The sequence below is a fragment of the Sinocyclocheilus grahami genome, unplaced genomic scaffold, assembly GCF_001515645.1.
Source record: "Sinocyclocheilus grahami isolate Dianchi unplaced genomic scaffold, SAMN03320097.WGS_v1.1 scaffold40.1, whole genome shotgun sequence".
Classification (NCBI taxonomy): Eukaryota; Metazoa; Chordata; class Actinopteri; order Cypriniformes; family Cyprinidae; genus Sinocyclocheilus; species Sinocyclocheilus grahami.
Genome location: NW_015505219.1, coordinates 1,645,132 through 1,661,995, shown reverse-complemented (window position 1 = coordinate 1,661,995; position 16,864 = coordinate 1,645,132). Strand labels below are relative to the sequence as shown.

The window sequence follows — 16,864 nt, the reverse complement described above, 5'->3', positions numbered from 1 at the left end:
AGGGTTTGGATTCCGCTCACTTTTAGGAACGAGAGTGAGGGAACGAGACCTGGAGGAGGCTGAGACGACCACTTCAAGAACGTCATAGAGTAGTGCTCAGGAAATGGTCGTAGAAAATGAGATTAAGGGGTAAATAGGGGGGTACCAGATGGCCAAAGTGGAAACCCAAGTAGGTGTTTGTCTGAACAGCCTTAATAGTCAGGTTAGACACAACATGGCTGAATGAACAAACACACACGGTCTGAAATGGTTGAACACATCAGAGCCGCTTGAAGAGCTTAGCGGCTGTTGGGCTAGCGCTGGGGCTAACTTGGGGTTTGGGGATGCGCCACATGCTGGAGCTTAGGTGGGTTTATCGTAGGAGGGGGCATAGGGGAAGGACATATTTGTGGCAGGGTTGGTTTATTTCGTGAGGCAGTCTGAATGTGTTTTTGGATTTGTGACAGTTATGGAGGTTGTGCACGGCTGCCTTCATCTGGCTCACAGTCCCTGAAGTCTTCCTACTTTTCTCTGCATAATACTCCGTATTTAGTGTTTACTAATCCAAAATGAAGAAATGCACCATGAGTAATTTGGTTTATGAGAAAAAATGGTTTACAAATTTGGTTACAGTTAATTTACAGTGCTCAATTTTTGTTTTTGAATCACATTATGAAAAATATTAAATGATTTATTCACTACTGAGAAGTAACTGTGCCTCACACATGCTGGAGCTTAGGTGGGTTTATCGTAGGAGGGGGCATAGGGGAAGGACATATTTGTGGCAGGGTTGGTTTATTTCGTGAGGCAGTCTGAATGTGTTTTTGGATTTGTGACAGTTATGGAGGTTGTGCACGGCTGCCTTCATCTGGCTCACAGTCCCTGAAGTCTTCCTACTTTTCTCTGCATAATACTCCGTATTTAGTGTTTACTAATCCAAAATGAAGAAATGCACCATGAGTAATTTGGTTTATGAGAAAAAATGGTTTACAAATTTGGTTACAGTTAATTTACAGTGCTCAATTTTCGTTTTTGAATCACATTATGAAAAATATTAAATGATTTATTCACTACTGAGAAGTAACTGTGCCTCACAAAAACTTGCCAGTCATATTCTCGTTCTAATTTTAACAATGTGGAAAGCAAGATTTTTTTTTTTTTTAATACTTAATAGTTTTGTTCAGCAAGGATGCATTAAAGTGGTCAAATGTGACAGAAATCTTTTGTAACACTGTAAAATTCTTTTGAACTTTCTATCCATGAAATAATCCTGAAAAAATGTACTGTATCTCAGTTTCCACAAAATGTTAAGCAGCACAACTGTTTTTAACACTGATAATTATAAGAAATGTTTCCTGAGCACCAAATCAGCATTTCTGAAGGATCATGTGACACTAAAGACTGCTGCTGAAAATTCAGTTTTGCCATCACAGAAATTAATTACATTTTAAAATGTATTAATTAGAAAACAGTTATTTTATGTTATAATAATATTTCATATAGTATTGCAGTTTTTACTGTATTTTTGATCAAATAAATGCAACTTTGGTGAGTATAAAACCAAGTTTCAAAAACATTAAATACAGACGCCAAACTTTGGAATGGTAGCATATAATATATGTGAGTGTGTGCACATCTGACCCTGTAACCCTGTTTATATTGAAAAAGAAGTGATTCATCTTAACATTTAAATTGCTAGATTCATGAGGCATCTGTGATTTTGCTGGTCTAGAACCTTGTGGTGCAGTGGTGCTCAACTGGTTTTGCTTCAGGACCAGAATTTTTATTGGACATCATTTGGCAACCCACCACAACACCAAAATTGTTCATTATACAAAATTTAATTTCAATGGTATCATGCTTTCGGCAGCCAATAATTCACTGCACAAAACTCATTGTGGTTGTCATTAGCCATGTATTCATGTAGTCTGGGTCATATTTTATTTGTTGTGTAGTTGCGTTCATGCTTTAGGAAAATAAGGGCATGCCATGCAGCCTGTCCATGTTGGCTTCATCAGAATTTGAGCAGCTTCCACAAAGTGACACTTGAAAAGCTACCAGAGTCTGACTGGAAGCATAGTCTTTGATATCATCCAAAAAGCATTTTCTCCTCCTTCAAAACAGCGTATTTATTTTGGTACTTTCACTATGCATGATTATATCGCAGATTATATTGCTATCATTTGCATTCAGCATCATTTTTCTCCCTGCTCGTGTTCGTGATTGCAGAACAGACCTGCGAGATGAGAACCCCTGGTGTCTGTGTTAACCCTACAGTGTTGTAACGCTCCACAGTGGTGTAATTTTTGAGTTCTTCACTGTTTCGCTGCTTTTGAAGTCCTCTTTCAAACAGGATCTAACAGGGCTGCATCTGCAGCGTGGCTGTCAAACCCCAGAGACTAAAGTGACCTGATGAGAGGGAGAGAGAGAGAGCGAGAGATTGGCGGAGAGAAGGTGAAAGAGGGAACATGCAAGGTTGAGGGTTAGTGGTGAATATGAGGACGACTTTGATACAGGTCATATGCACATCACATGAAATATTCCTGAGTTAAAATGGGGGAGGCAGTCGAAGGAAGATGGTGCGACTGGATGAAAGCCCGCCATCTATATTGATCAGAAAAACGTAGGGCTGGGCAATACAGCTAAAATCTCGAAATTTTACAATTTTTAATCTATTTGGTCTCAAATCTAATGATGTTCTGCTACACTAGTTCTTTTTATGCTATTTTCTGTTGGTTTAGGGGATTTTTTTCTCCAACCTGCCCCCTATCATTTTCGAAAATTGTACAGTAGCATGCGTGGAATATTAATGTCTTTGAAGTGCGTGCAGTCAGTCGCTTTTTAAAACGCTGGAGTTTTTGCAGAACAGACCTGCGAGATGAGAACCCCTGGTGTCTGTGTTAACCCTACAGTGTTGTAACGCTCCACAGTGGTGTAATTTTTGAGTTCTTCACTGTTTCGCTGCTTTTGATTCAAACATTCAAACAGGATCTAACAGGGCTGCATCTGCAGCGTGGCTGTCAAACCCCAGAGACTAAAGTGACCTGATGAGAGGGAGAGAGAGAGAGCGAGAGATTGGCGGAGAGAAGGTGAAAGAGGGAACATGCAAGGTTGAGGGTTAGTGGTGAATATGAGGACGACTTTGATACAGGTCATATGCACATCACATTAAATATTCCTTTAAAATGGGGGAGGCAGTCGAAGGAAGATGGTGCGACTGGATGAAAGCCCGCCATCTATATTGATCAGAAAAACGTAGGGCTGGGCAATACAGCTAAAATCTCGAAATTTTACCATTTTTAATCTATTTGGTCTCAAATCTAATGATGTTCTGCTACACTAGTTCTTTTTATGCTATTTTCTGTTGGTTTAGGGGATTTTTTTCTCCAACCTGCCCCCTATCATTTTCGAAAATTGTACAGTAGCATGCGTGGAATATTAATGTCTTTGAAGTGCGTGCAGTCAGTCGCTTTTTAAAACGCTGGAGTTTTCATTCAGTGCACAAGTGTGTTCTACGCACTTGCAAATCCTTTCATTACAACTGAACTAACAAGGTTTAAACACAGTGTAATGAAGAGATTCATTGCACAGTATAGACAACTTTTATATTGTTTTAATATTGGTACCTTTAAGTAAATATGGTTTTAAATGTTCCTTTTGTGCACTGTAAAACCCAACGAGTTGTAATGAGGAATGAGTTGTATGAGTTGTAATGAGTTTTTAATTGAGGAAACCGATCACCTGTTCATTTAAGTTTAGAAACCAATAGTTCTGAGTACTGTGAACTTATTTCAAGTTCACTAAACGAATATTTCCTAAAAGACGATTTAACTCCACTCAATTATTTTTATGCTACTGAAACTTAACCATATTGGTTTAAACCATTTAATTTAATAAAATTGACTCTTCTCTCGTATGGTTACCTTCTAGCTAACTAGCTGCTTAACAAGCTAAAGCACACGTGTGTTAATACAATGAGACACTATGACTGCATCAACAAATGTCAATACTACTATTAAACAAAGCAGTATAAAGATTGCTCCATCTTAGACTTAACCACAGGCTCTACTCTGCAGCATGATGGTAACCCCCAAAAACTCAAAAAATAATAGAAATGTTTTTAAGTCTCAACATAACAGCAAGCACAAACAGATCTCCCCTTATATTAATCTTGTGCAAAAATGCATAAAAGAGACTGAACTGAAGCAAAGCATGCTGGGAACTATAAATCTGCTGTAACTATTTCAGTTTGAGTTCTGTTTAATATAATTTTTTGCGGCGAGTATAAATCAGACTTTATGTGCCACTGACTAACTTAAACACCTTGGTCATTGCATTCAGCGCTCAACAGACATGTCTGTGATTGGCTACAATGCTCAACACTGTTGAGCATGTTGTAATAAGAAACCTGTGATGCCCGCTCACACACACAAAGCGTTAGCATAAGCTGTAAGATGTGAGTAAAATTGGCTTACTATTTTGAAAGATAAACCTTTTAAAAGCTATCACAATGTACACAAAATTCCCCAATTTTGTATTGCCCAGGCGTAGGAAAACTGTATTTTTTTCCTAAAAATATTTATCTTTTTATGATTTAAATCGCCTCATTTGCTCTTCCTCCTGTTACTGTCTGTGATGGAGGGATGAACCATTGACTGAAAGTGCAGTGGAGCGTTAGATCCCCTTTGGGGAATGAGTACACTCTCTTTTTCTTTTGTTCTCTCTCACCCATTCTCTTTCTCACCCCTCTAGCCCCCTCAATCCCCCTCAGATGCCCTGCCTGTTGCCAAGGTCTCTTTTTTATTTTATTTTTTACCCTTTCTGCTCCTCTCCTCCTTTTCTCCACATCCCTTGTTCCCATGCTGGTGCTCTCCTTGGAAGAGTTCGGCTTGGCCGAGCGTATACCAGCCCACCTTGAGTCTTAACCCTTCAACTAAATCCTTCATCTATCCAATAACACTACAACTTTCTCTCCTTCTTTCAGTTCCTCTGTCTTCACAATATATTGTCTTCTCGAAACCTTCCAAGTCCTTGTCTTCATGTATTTTTTTCCAATCTCTTATCAAAGCTCCTCAGATGGCCCTACCTTTGTCCACCTCAGGGCAGCTCTACATAAATATGCCCTTTCCTTGTTGTTTGACTTCAGAGTTCTTACAAGGTTCCTTCACTGCCGAGTCCATCAGGACCCCCAACTTTCACCTTCACCAGTCCTGAAGCTCGAGAAGCCAATTAGCTCACCTGCTCTGACCCAACCCCTCGCACCTCCCTTTCCTTTCCCAGCATGTTTTCATGTTTTTCTGTGGATAGCCTGGCATTGTTGATCAATTATCAGGTCCATTTAGCAATTATTTTGCAGCGTACAGTAAGACTGAAGCGAGATTGCATAGCTCACTTGGTATGCGTGCCTTGTTGAAGCTGCTCTGTATTTCTCCGCCGTGGTTGTGAAATTGTTCGTGTTTTAATTATTCTCTTTTATAAAGGGATCAAAGGTGCTGCTGGCAGGGTCGGCCCCTATTTTCATTCATGTTCGCGCTCAGGCGTATACTCCCACACAGCTTTTTTTTTAGTTTTACTATGAATATGTTCTATTATTAAAACCGTGAAGTGCCTGCTGTAATGTTATAATGACTCCAGTTTGGCTTCAGCACTGCAGGATTTAATCAGACACAATATATGTTGTAGACATTATATGGATCTTGTAGGATAATCTACTGTGACTGTATTTAATAATTTAAGATCTCATGCCTTTTCAGTATTTGTAGCGGGTCTGTGAAAAAAGTAAAATAATTATACGCTAATTAAAGGGATTCAAATTCATTTATTCAGATTCTTTAATTTATATTACTGTATTTCAGTATATTTTATAATTGTTATTTGTGATTTAGTTTGTATTTTTAGATCTTAATATTTAATTATATTTATAAATAGATTATTTATATATACCTTCAATTTATATCAATTATAATTTTTTTTAATTTTTTTTTATTAAATTATTTAAAAAAAATCAGTCCACATGCAACTATTTTCTAATCGAGTTTGTTAGAATGTCTGAGGTAAACTTTGCACTGGATGCATTTCTGTATTTTGTCTTTCCCATATTTCCATATTTTTTTTAAATGTTGGATTATTTTAATTGTAATTGATCACACAAAATGAACGCATTCAATTGACAGCCCCTAGTGCATGAATCTCTTAATTATCTATTCTTCTTCTTCAGTAAACGGAGTTATTCTTCATTATTATTCATGCATCCATTGAAGTGTGTCAAGCCCAAGTCCACGGCAGATCTCAGTTTGTGGGAAGCAGCCACATTATCAGTGTGCTGAATATGACCATGATTACCATATAGGTCCTCCCACTCATTCTATGTTACTCAGGGCATTTTCATTTTTCAGACTACCTGACAGAGCCTGATACTTTAACCTCTCTCTGCTGATTGCTTTATGTCTCCTGTCCCTATTACCCTCTGTAAAGTAATATGTAAATGTACGAGTCCATTTGCCAGCTTTTAGTAATGCGTGTAAGAAAAGTCGTTCTACATGCTTAATTTTAGTTGTCAGTTCATTACAGCTTTTATTCACTTGTGTACATGTATTTGCGAGTATGTGGGTGTGTTAATTGAGATGTGTTATGCAGCTGAAGGGTGTTGAACATAGCACAAAATTGATCATAAAGCCTGGTCTGAGTTACGTTTGACTGACTCCTTATCGATTCGGCCTGTCATGGAGATTGATCACCAATACTCAGTCACAGCTATTGATCAGCTCACTGGTTGTGTCATCGCTGGAGTCGCTGTGTGGAGGAGGAGAGGGAGCCGTAAACACATTTCCTTCACTTGTTTATTGCGCTTTCATCTCTGCCGCACTGTAAAGAGAGTGTGCTAAGATTGGAAGCTCAGCTACACATAGTTATTGGTATCTGTGAATTATAGCAGTTTGAATATTATAACTAGGGTATAATGTTGTCGGACACTGTCAAAGTTCAGCTGCAGTATTCACATTTACACAATGCTATAATTACACGATTTAGTCTTGCTAACCTTTTTCTCCAGAAGGTTTAACCATTTAAGGGTTGGATTCTGCATGCAGACTGTGGTTTTACAGCAGCTTCATCATAATAACTTGTGTACATTGACTTAGTAATTGCGGTGCATTACCCCTCGATTTGAAAATGGTCATTTTGAAGTTGGTTTGAATTGATGTGGTCATTTGTGTGGTTACACTCTGTGGTTCAAACTTACCGAACACAGAAACATTTTATTATCTAAATATTTAATTCATTTTACATTTCTGCATTTTATAATTTCTTATTTTACACTACTGTTCAAATGTTTGGGGACGGAAAGTTTGATCGATAACAAAAGTATTTGATCGAAAGATTCAGTAAAAACACTGATATTGTGAATTATTATTATTACAATTTAAAACAACTGTATTCTATTTTAAGAAATTTGTCTGTGATGGCAAAGCTGGATTTTCAGCAGCCATTTCTACACTCTAAAAAATGCTGGGTTGTTTCAACCCAATGTTGGGTCAAATATGGACTAACTCAACTGTTGGGTTAAATTTTGGTTACATTTTTAAATGAGCTTTTTAACCCAACAGTTGGGTTAATCCATATTTGACCCAACATTGGGTTGAAACAACCCAGCATTTTTTAGAGTGTATAGAGTCTTTAGTGACACACAATCCTTCAGAAATAAATCTAATGTGCTGATTTAGTGCTCAAGAAACATTTCTTATTATCGATGTCAGAAACAGATGTGCTGCTTAATATTTTTGTGAAAAACTTGATTTTTGGGGGGGGGGGGATTCTTAGATGAAAGTTCAAAGAGAAGTGGAAATCTTTAGAAACCTTATACATTTCTTTACTGTCACTTTTTGATGAATTTGTAGCCTTGCTGAATAAAAGTTATTAAAAAAACTTATTTAAAAAAAAAAACATTAACTTTATTTATCTTACCAACCCCAAACTTTTGAATGTTAGAGTTTGTTAAAAGGCCTTTGAAATATTTTATCTTAAAGTGTTTTTTTCCCCATCTTAATCAATGAAAGAGTTTATTTTGTTGTGATGATAAATTCTTAAAGGGTTAGTTCACCCAAAAAAGAAAATTGGCTTGTGCTTTACTCACCCTCGAAGCATCCTAGGTGTATATGACTTTCTTCTTTCAGACGAGTCCAGTCGGAGTTATATTAACAATTGTCCTGGCTATTCCAAGCTCTATCATTGCAGTCAGCGGGTGTTGTAGTTGAACGGTCCACAAGTCGTCAAATAAAGCGCGCGCATTCATAATAAAACATGCCTCTCACGGCCCCGGGGGGTGAATAAAGTTCTTCTGTAGTGAATCCACGCGTATTTGTAAGAAAAATATCCATATTTCAAACGTAATAAACACTTTTCTCTCACTTCCGTTATCTGTCATACGCGGAAGTCGTTCCGGCGGAAGGCGTATGACGTATGCGCAGCGTGCGCGCCTCTGAGATATGCTAGTCTCACAAGTTTGTTTACAGGAGCAAAGGAAGCAAAGTTTCCTTACTTTAGCAAAGGAAAACCAGTCTCCTCTTGGCTTATTTTTCTTTGCAAATCTTCGGTTTGCACTTCTAATTCGTGACCGGCGTTTTGTTTTGTTGTCTCTCCGCGTTCGTCACTAATCACGCAACGCCGGCGTGCTACGACATCCGCCGGCACGGCTTCCGCTTATGTCAGTTGGCGGAAGTGATATAAAAGTGTTTATTACGTTTGAAATATGGATATTTTTCTTACAAATACACGTGGATTCACTACAGAAGAACTTTATTCCCCCCCCGGAGCCATGTGAAGCACGTTTTATTATGAATGCGCGCGCTTTATTTGACGACTTGTGGACTCTTCAACTGCATCACCCGCTGACTGCAATGATAGAGCTTGGAATAGCCAGGACAATTTTTAATATAACTCCGATTGGAGTCGTCTGAAAGAAGAAAGTCATATACACCTAGGATGCTTCGAGGGTGAGTAAAACACAAGCCAATTTTCTTTTTTGGGTGAACTAACCCTTTAAGGCTTAAAGGTTGACGCGTAATGAATCATTCACAAAGTATACTGTTACACATGAAAGCTAGTGTAAACGTATGTCAATTCATATTTACAACTGGGAAACATTTTGATACCCAAGTTTGCAAGTTGGGGGGCCGTAAACTTGAAACATTGCTGAGGAGAAAAACATAGTTGTAATATATATTTTTTTCATAATTGTTATTTTTCCCACAACATCTACATTTTTATTCTCTTGCCGTTTCAGTCATGTACACTTATGTATATAAATAGCCATTTGATGCTTATTGTATGTATTACACACAGCCTAAACAGCATTTATTTGACCAAAATTTCAGAATTGTCAGCAAGCTGAATTTCTAGTGCGGCGAATGTTTAAATGGTTATTAATGGATGGGGTGCTACATTCTTATTCAAAACCTTTTGAATGTTGACTAAATATTTTCAGTACATTTTCACTTTAATAAGATTTCTCCACGAAATAGGCAAGAATAAAATCATGAATGGGCCATTCTCCATGATTCAATAACAACAAAGCACTTGTAAACTCATAATTACAACTTCAGAAGTGGTAAGTAGGACATTTCCGATAGTGCATGAAAGCAGCATAAACAACAGAAAGAACTGAACACAAAACACAGATAACCTGTGACAGTAAGAAACTGAAGAAACTTTCTAGACTTTCAGATCACAAATGTGAAGATATCTAACATTTCTAACAGTTCTAACAATTGCAATCTCACTATGGTTTTCATATCTCACAACTGCAACTTTTTATCTTGGAGTTGTGACTTTTTTCCCCCTCATAACTGACTTTATTTTAATCCTTATCTCACAATTACCTATTTTATTTTTCACTCTGTGAGGCTTAACGCTTCCATATAGGCCCATTCACACTAAGAAAGATAACAAAAACTATATTGGCATCCACACCAACAGGCCATATCGCTTTGTTTATTCTAAGCAAGTGCTGCAGTTATGTCATCTATCACTTTAAATTGTCTTTAAACTTGAGGGTGAGTAAATGATGACAGAATTTTCATTTTTGGGTGAACTATCCCTTTAAAAGCTGGGTGGAATCTGATTGGCTGTCAGTGTTTTTATCATTCATCTGCTGGAAAAAAAAAAATTCTGAAAATGATTCCAACCAAACGTCATTATCATTATAGTTGTGGTATGGATTTCAGTATTCTAATAGAATTAGAACAATTATTAAAACTTCTATAGTTATAGTTACTGTCTTTGGTATGAATGACTCTTTATTCCTTAACCAATAAATATTCAGTACCGATCTCTAATGAAATTAAACATGATCCTCAGATTAGTTTCTAAATGGATTATCTTGAGAAAACCAAGAGAAAAGGTCAAACAAACTCCATTTATTCTGGTCCAGTGTTCATTTATTCAACTGTGACACCATAAATGCTCACGACATGAGATGATTGTCCCTGATTGATGACAATTACATTTGCTTGACAGCTAATTAGCAACTTATGGATGTCTCATCACTGGCCAAGCTTGCAGTATTTGTAAATATGACATTTGCTGTCAGATCTTGGATGGACTATGACATGATAGTTTGATGAAGAGATGATCTTTACCTTTATCTCGAATCACTGTTGGTTCATTATGAAAGCTTATGGAAAGATGACCTCAGCCAGACCACATCTTGTATTTTCTGGTTTCTGTAATGAGTTTACACCGGGAAAAAATTAGGTATTTTTTTAACTAGGTCATAGACGGTGGGTCAGATACCTAGTTTACTCTCTAACTTTCTCTGTTTCTCCCTCTGCACTCCATCTGTTTGGCTCCCTTGCTCTTTCTCTCTCTGGTCTGGAGCCTTTCATTAGCCTTTTCCCGTCGTCTCTCTGTCCACCCACTTAACTCTGGATAACCCCCTCCTCATTCTTCTGCCCGTCTGCGCTCCCTTCCTCCCTTCTTTCCTTCGTAGACTTCTTCTGCTTCCTTCGCTCTGCCGCTTCTTCACAAAAGACTCCCAGTGACAGACCTGGACCGGCCACCTCGCTCTCACATCCTGTCTTTTCTTCTTCTCCTCCGTGGCCTCCTCTCATCCCTCGCTCGCGTTCCTTCTCTGGCACACGTGCACGTTCGCAGTCAAGAAAGACCAATTAAAATCCATCTTGTCTTCTTGCTGTCTCCCACCAAACTCTCTCTAGGGCCACTAATTAAAACAGAACCCTTTCTTTACCTCCCTCCGTGTGTCTGTCTCTCCGCTCTCTAACCCTTCTCTCTCTCAGTCCTCACCTCTCTTCCTGTCTCGCTTCATCTCCGCTGCTTCTTTGCTCTGTTTCTCACCTGTTTTCGCACAGTCTGTAGTTGATCTGCACTTCTTAAGTACCTGTGAACTTAGCTGCAAACTTTTTCTTATTTCCATTCTTTTTTTTTTCTTCCCATCTGTCTTTCTGTCTTTTTGGCTGTCTCCTTTCTTTCTTTCTTTCTTTCTTTCTTTCTTTCTTTCTTTCTTTCTTTCTCTGTCATTATTTTCTTCTGTCATTTGTACTGTCTTTTTCTGTCTTTCTGTCCATCCTTTTTGTTCCTACTTTTTTCTGTCGTTCTTTTTCTTTTTTCTTTCTTTCTTGCTTTCTCTGTCATTATTTTCTTCTGTCATTTGTACTGTCTTTTTCTGTCTTTCTGTCCATCCTTTTTGTTCCTACTTTTTTCTGTCGTTCTTTTTCTTTTTTCTTTCTTTCTTGATATTTTTCTCTCTCTCCCTATTTTTCTTTCATTCTTTTCTTGTCATTATTTCTACCTGTCTTTTTTCCATATTTCTCTCTCATTATTTTTGTTCATCCTTTCATATTTTATTTTGTTTATTCATTCTTTATTGTTCATTGTCATTCTTTGTTTTTCTTGTTTTATCTTTCTTTTTTGTTCCCCCTTTCTTCATTTCTGTCATTATTTTCTTCTGTCATTCATACTTTCTTTCCATCTGTCATCTTGCTCTTTCTCACTTTCTTTCCTTTTCTTTATTTTTCTGTCTTTCTGTCCGTCTTTTTTGTTCCTACTTTTTTCTGTCGTTCTTTTTCTTTTTTCTTTCTTTCTTGATATTTTTCTCTCTCTCCCTATTTTTCTTTCATTCTTTTCTTGTCATTATTTCTACCTGTCTTTTTTCCATATTTCTCTCTCATTATTTTTGTTCATCCTTTCATATTTTCTTTTGTTTATTCATTCTTTATTGTTCATCGTCATTCTTTCTGTCTGTTATTTTTTTGTTGTTCTTTCTGACTTCTTTCTCCATCCCGGTCTACTTTCCTTTTCTCTCTCTCTCTCTCTCTGTCTTTCATTTTTTAAAACTTTTTATGTTTTCTTTTATTAATTTGTAATATGAATAAAATTAATTTTGTCTCAAATTGTCTCTGTCTTTCTCGCTCTTCTCGCTTTCATTTCATTGATGGTGTCTTGTACACACTTCCTTTTAAAGTCAACAGGGTGTAAACTAATGGGAGCATGAATTTATTTACCAAGCCACTAAGGACCATTCTATGCTAATTCTTCCCCTATTAGTGCAACTTGACTTTTGACTTTGTGTGTGTGACAAGTAAAGAATGAAACTCTCACTAATTAGCATGAAGCTGTTATTGAAGCCATGGTCCATATCTGCTGCTGTGTGAATCTTTTGACCTTACTGAAATCCTCAGGGTTTCTCTTTCCTTTCAGCGTTATTGTGCGCTATTACTCCAGTAACATGAAAACTTGCTTAATTTAGCTTGCCCATCTTTACAATTACAAGATTTCGCTGCATCCCTCCATCTGTATCATCTGGTACGAACTAATTTTCTGACGCGTTAAAGCATTTGTTTCCCAGCAGTGACTGATCACTAAATAGTCCACGAAGCGGCCAAGCGAGTGTTGATGTGAGTGTGATTCAGTGCAGATCATGCTGACGCATCTGTTCTGTGGACTTGGAAAAATGCCATTTTTAATGATTGTGGCCATGAATTTCTCTCATGATAGAAATACACCCTCTAATATACCACTCTTTCTCTCTCTCTCTCTCTCTCTCTCTCTCTCTCTGCCTCTCTTGCTCTCAGGTTAACAGGAGATGATTACTCTGTCCAGGTCAATCTGAGTGATTATCTGGATATACTGTGTCCACACTATCCTGCCGACCACCCGTCGAGCGGTCCTGTGGATACTCTGGCTCTCTACCTGGTGGCTGAGGGCCAGTTCAGGGGCTGCGTGGAGACTAAAGAGGCCATTAAGAGATGGGAGTGTAACCAGCCGTACGCTCCCTACGGCCCTGTCAGATTCTCTGAAAAGATCCAGCGCTTCACACCCTTCTCCCTGGGCTTTGAATTCCTGCCTGGACACCATTACTACTATAGCTGTAAGTGAGCTACAGTGTTGGAGAACATACACAAAAACGTCAATCAGGGTGACAGCTTAACCTTGAACAGATGCATTTGTACTAAATACAACTTGAATTACGATACAGCCTAATTTGTGTAGTGTAGTATGTAATGTTATTAAAACATATTCAGGTACAGCAACTTTAATTTTTACTACCCTGGTGAGCAGGAGCCAGTCTCTGCTTTTGTGTTTATCTGCATGTGTATCTTATAAGTTTTTTTTCTATATTTAAATGAATATTCATGAGAGTATAAGTGAAAAGTATCCTTTTTTTGCTTTTGGCTCCGCCCTTGTCCTCTCTGCTCTAAAAAGGAAGGAAAGATGGTCTGTGGCCATAAAATTACATGACAGTTTTCCTGTTTTTACAGCTTTGGTTTCAGGCCAAAGCTTTTCAATTCCCTTCTCTTATTTCGTCTCCCTTTCTGGGTTAGAAAAGCACACACAGTTTTTCTTATTACTATTTATTTTGAAAAAAAAAAAAAAAAAGCCTGAAGCTATAATATACGTATGTATATATTTGTGTATTTTTTTTTACTAAATTTATATGCTGTTGAGATGAGATTTGCAAGTGCTGCTACACTGTTGTAATACGGTTTGTAGTTAATTAAAAAAAATAGTAAGTAGTAGTAAAACATAGTTCTTATGACAGTTAATTGAATATAAATTAAACGTATTGGGTCAGAATTATGATGTTGTATATCGGTATCGGCCAAAATTTTCATATCGGTGCATCCCTAGTTTTAAGTTTGACAAGGTCAAAATCACTCTGTAGGGATACAGACATTCAGTTTGTTAAAACCTTGCTGCTTTAAATTCTAGATCAATTATTTATTGTTATTTATCCATTTTTACTCTTGCTTTTTAAAACTTTGGATGTTTACCATATTCAATGTGTCCGATCTGAAAGAGTGGAATAGCATGATGGAGCCAGGAAATAGACAGATAATCAATATGCAATATAATATCAGTAAAACCAAAGTGTGGAGTGGCTGACGGAGGGTCTGCAGACACGGGGGTCTTATAGGATGAAGGATGGCGGTCGAAAAAGAGAGAGTAGAAAAAAGAGTGGGACAACAAAGGCCAGAAAGAGGGTGGGAAAAAGAGGAAGAGACCGAAAGGGGGGGAAAGTATCTTTACATAAATTACAGCAGTGCTAACCAGGACAATAGAGCATTGTTCAAGCATGAGAGTGTATACACAGTACAGAGCCATTGTGTCAAACTTCACGAACCCTACCCTACCCTGCTTGTGTGTGTGTGTGTGTGTGTGTGTCTATTGTTCACTTCAAAGAAAGCGTAGCAATGTGTCTGTCTTTATAATTGTTTAAGCTCAATCCTGTAGCTGAAAACAAGGGATCAGTGTGTCCGATCTAAATTCAAGTAGTAGTTTGTCTGTGTGTGTTAGAACGAGTAAGAGCATTCGAGGATGAAATGGAAGAGATAACTACTAAAGAGTTCAAGACAAACTGGACTTTAATACAAGAAGTGCCTGTAAGTGACTCTCCCATTGGATTGTTTCCTTTTAGATTAACAACATGGATCAAGTTTTCAGCTTCAGTGTAACTGTAATGAAATCAACAGAGACATTGGTCAATGACATGATGCCATTTTCTTATTATTAAAATATACACAAAAAATGTACATAAGATTCATTCATTGACTGAATACACTTCTATAATTAGCATGTTTGTTTCTTTGTCTTAATCTTTGTATTCAGATTAATGTCATTTGTTTAAAATAAATAATTTTTCTTATAAATAATAATAACAATTTTGTATAAAAAATTATTACTAATAAATATTAAACCACAAAACTGCTTATTAATATTTTAAAAACATTGCCTGCCAGATTAAAGTCGTGGAGCAACCAACGTGCTGAAAAAATACACAAAAAATGTACATGAAATGTATACATTGACTGAATACATTTCTATAATGAGTGTGTTTTACTTTGTACTAAAATTAATGTTTTTTTATTTATTATAAGTAATAAAAATAATAATTATTATTATTATTAAAAATATTAAATTATTAAAATTAATACAAATAAATGTTAAACTGCAAAACTGCTTATTGATATTTTAAAAACTTTGCCTGCCAAATTAAAGGCATGGTGCAACCAACATGCAAAAAAATAATTTTTTATGTTGGTTTAATACCAAGTAATTCAAGTTGTGAGATGTCATGTGGTGCATCCCCAGAAATTTAATATTTTATGAATTTTTCATTCACGATACTACTTTTAAAAATATTTAGAAATAATACTGTGTAAGGAAAATATATATTTGACTTTTTCCTTGATGATTAAACCACATGGTTTGTTTGAGAGCAATTCAATTGTAAGTTTTCTTGAAAAGGGTATTGAAAAGAATTTCACACCATATGAAACAAACATGAACACAAAAAGTGCACTGTCTATAAACATGGCACATGTGTTTTAAACTAGATTTCTAAAAGATGTTTTTTCTTGTGTTTATCATGGGCACTGTATGTCGTTGACCCCCATACCAAAAACAAAGACAAATTTATGTCCGATAATATAATTTCTTAAGAAAAAAATGAATTCAATAAAAAAAATCGAGGCAGTTTTACTAGTGGTCTCAGGCTTTTGCTTTGAAATCCAGAGTCACTCAAATGCCTTGAACACAAACCCAAAAGATATGGCCGAATGCATATGGGGTTCAGAAAACCAAAACACACATAACGACACACACACACAGACCCCCGCTGGAGTCAGCCGTTCTCATTATCGTCAACGTGGAATTACTGTGCATACTAAATGATTGTATCTGCGGTTGTTAGACGTTTGGTTAAAAGCCTCTCTACTAGATGAAAATGGCCGCTGCTGTGGTATGTGTTACTGAAATGGCTGTTATAGATTTATGGTTATGATTAAACATGGAGCCAGAGACACTCTTTACAACGGCAGACCCATTCAATCCTGAATTTAAGCGTGTCTACCTCCAGACCTGCTGCTCAGATTCTGGGAAGAGATTCATTTTAGTTTTACAGCATGGCCTGATGCTAATGATGTATGCATATGCGTAAACACACGGCATTTTAGGGCACATGCTTTGTTGCAGGGTGTGTGTGTGTGTGTGTGTGTGTGTGTGTGTGTGTGTACACGTTCATATACATGAATTCTATCTGTATCTACAACTGTAACGTCAGACTTACCCTTGATGTTAATGTAGCATGGTTAAAAATCCAGCAGCAGGCTCTAGCAGAACGAGTCCTCATTTTAAAGGTGCAGTGAAGATATTTTTTCTTCTTTTAATGTAGAAATTAATTAATTGGTATTTTGCAAAATACATTAAAATGGTGTGCACTCATTAAATAAAAACTAATCAGTAGCCTATTAAAAGCTTTTTTTTATTTGACATGGAGATGGTTGTCTTATGGGGTCTTACATGTTGAATTTATTTATATATATATATATATATATATATATATATATATATATATATATATATATATATATAT

General features: G+C 36.8%; 1 protein-coding gene across 1 annotated transcript in view; it reads left to right on the top strand.

Annotated features, from left to right (window-relative positions):
• The window catches only part of LOC107582070 (ephrin-A4-like), a 37,475-nt gene extending 23,628 nt beyond the window's left edge, over nt 1–13,847 (top strand). The window contains exon 2 of the mRNA XM_016267794.1: nt 13,065–13,847. Within this exon, the coding sequence (XP_016123280.1) occupies nt 13,065–13,368 (304 nt within the window). The 3' untranslated portion in view covers nt 13,369–13,847. The remainder of the gene's footprint in view (nt 1–13,064) is intronic.
• Nucleotides 13,848–16,864: the final 3,017 nt, after the last annotated feature.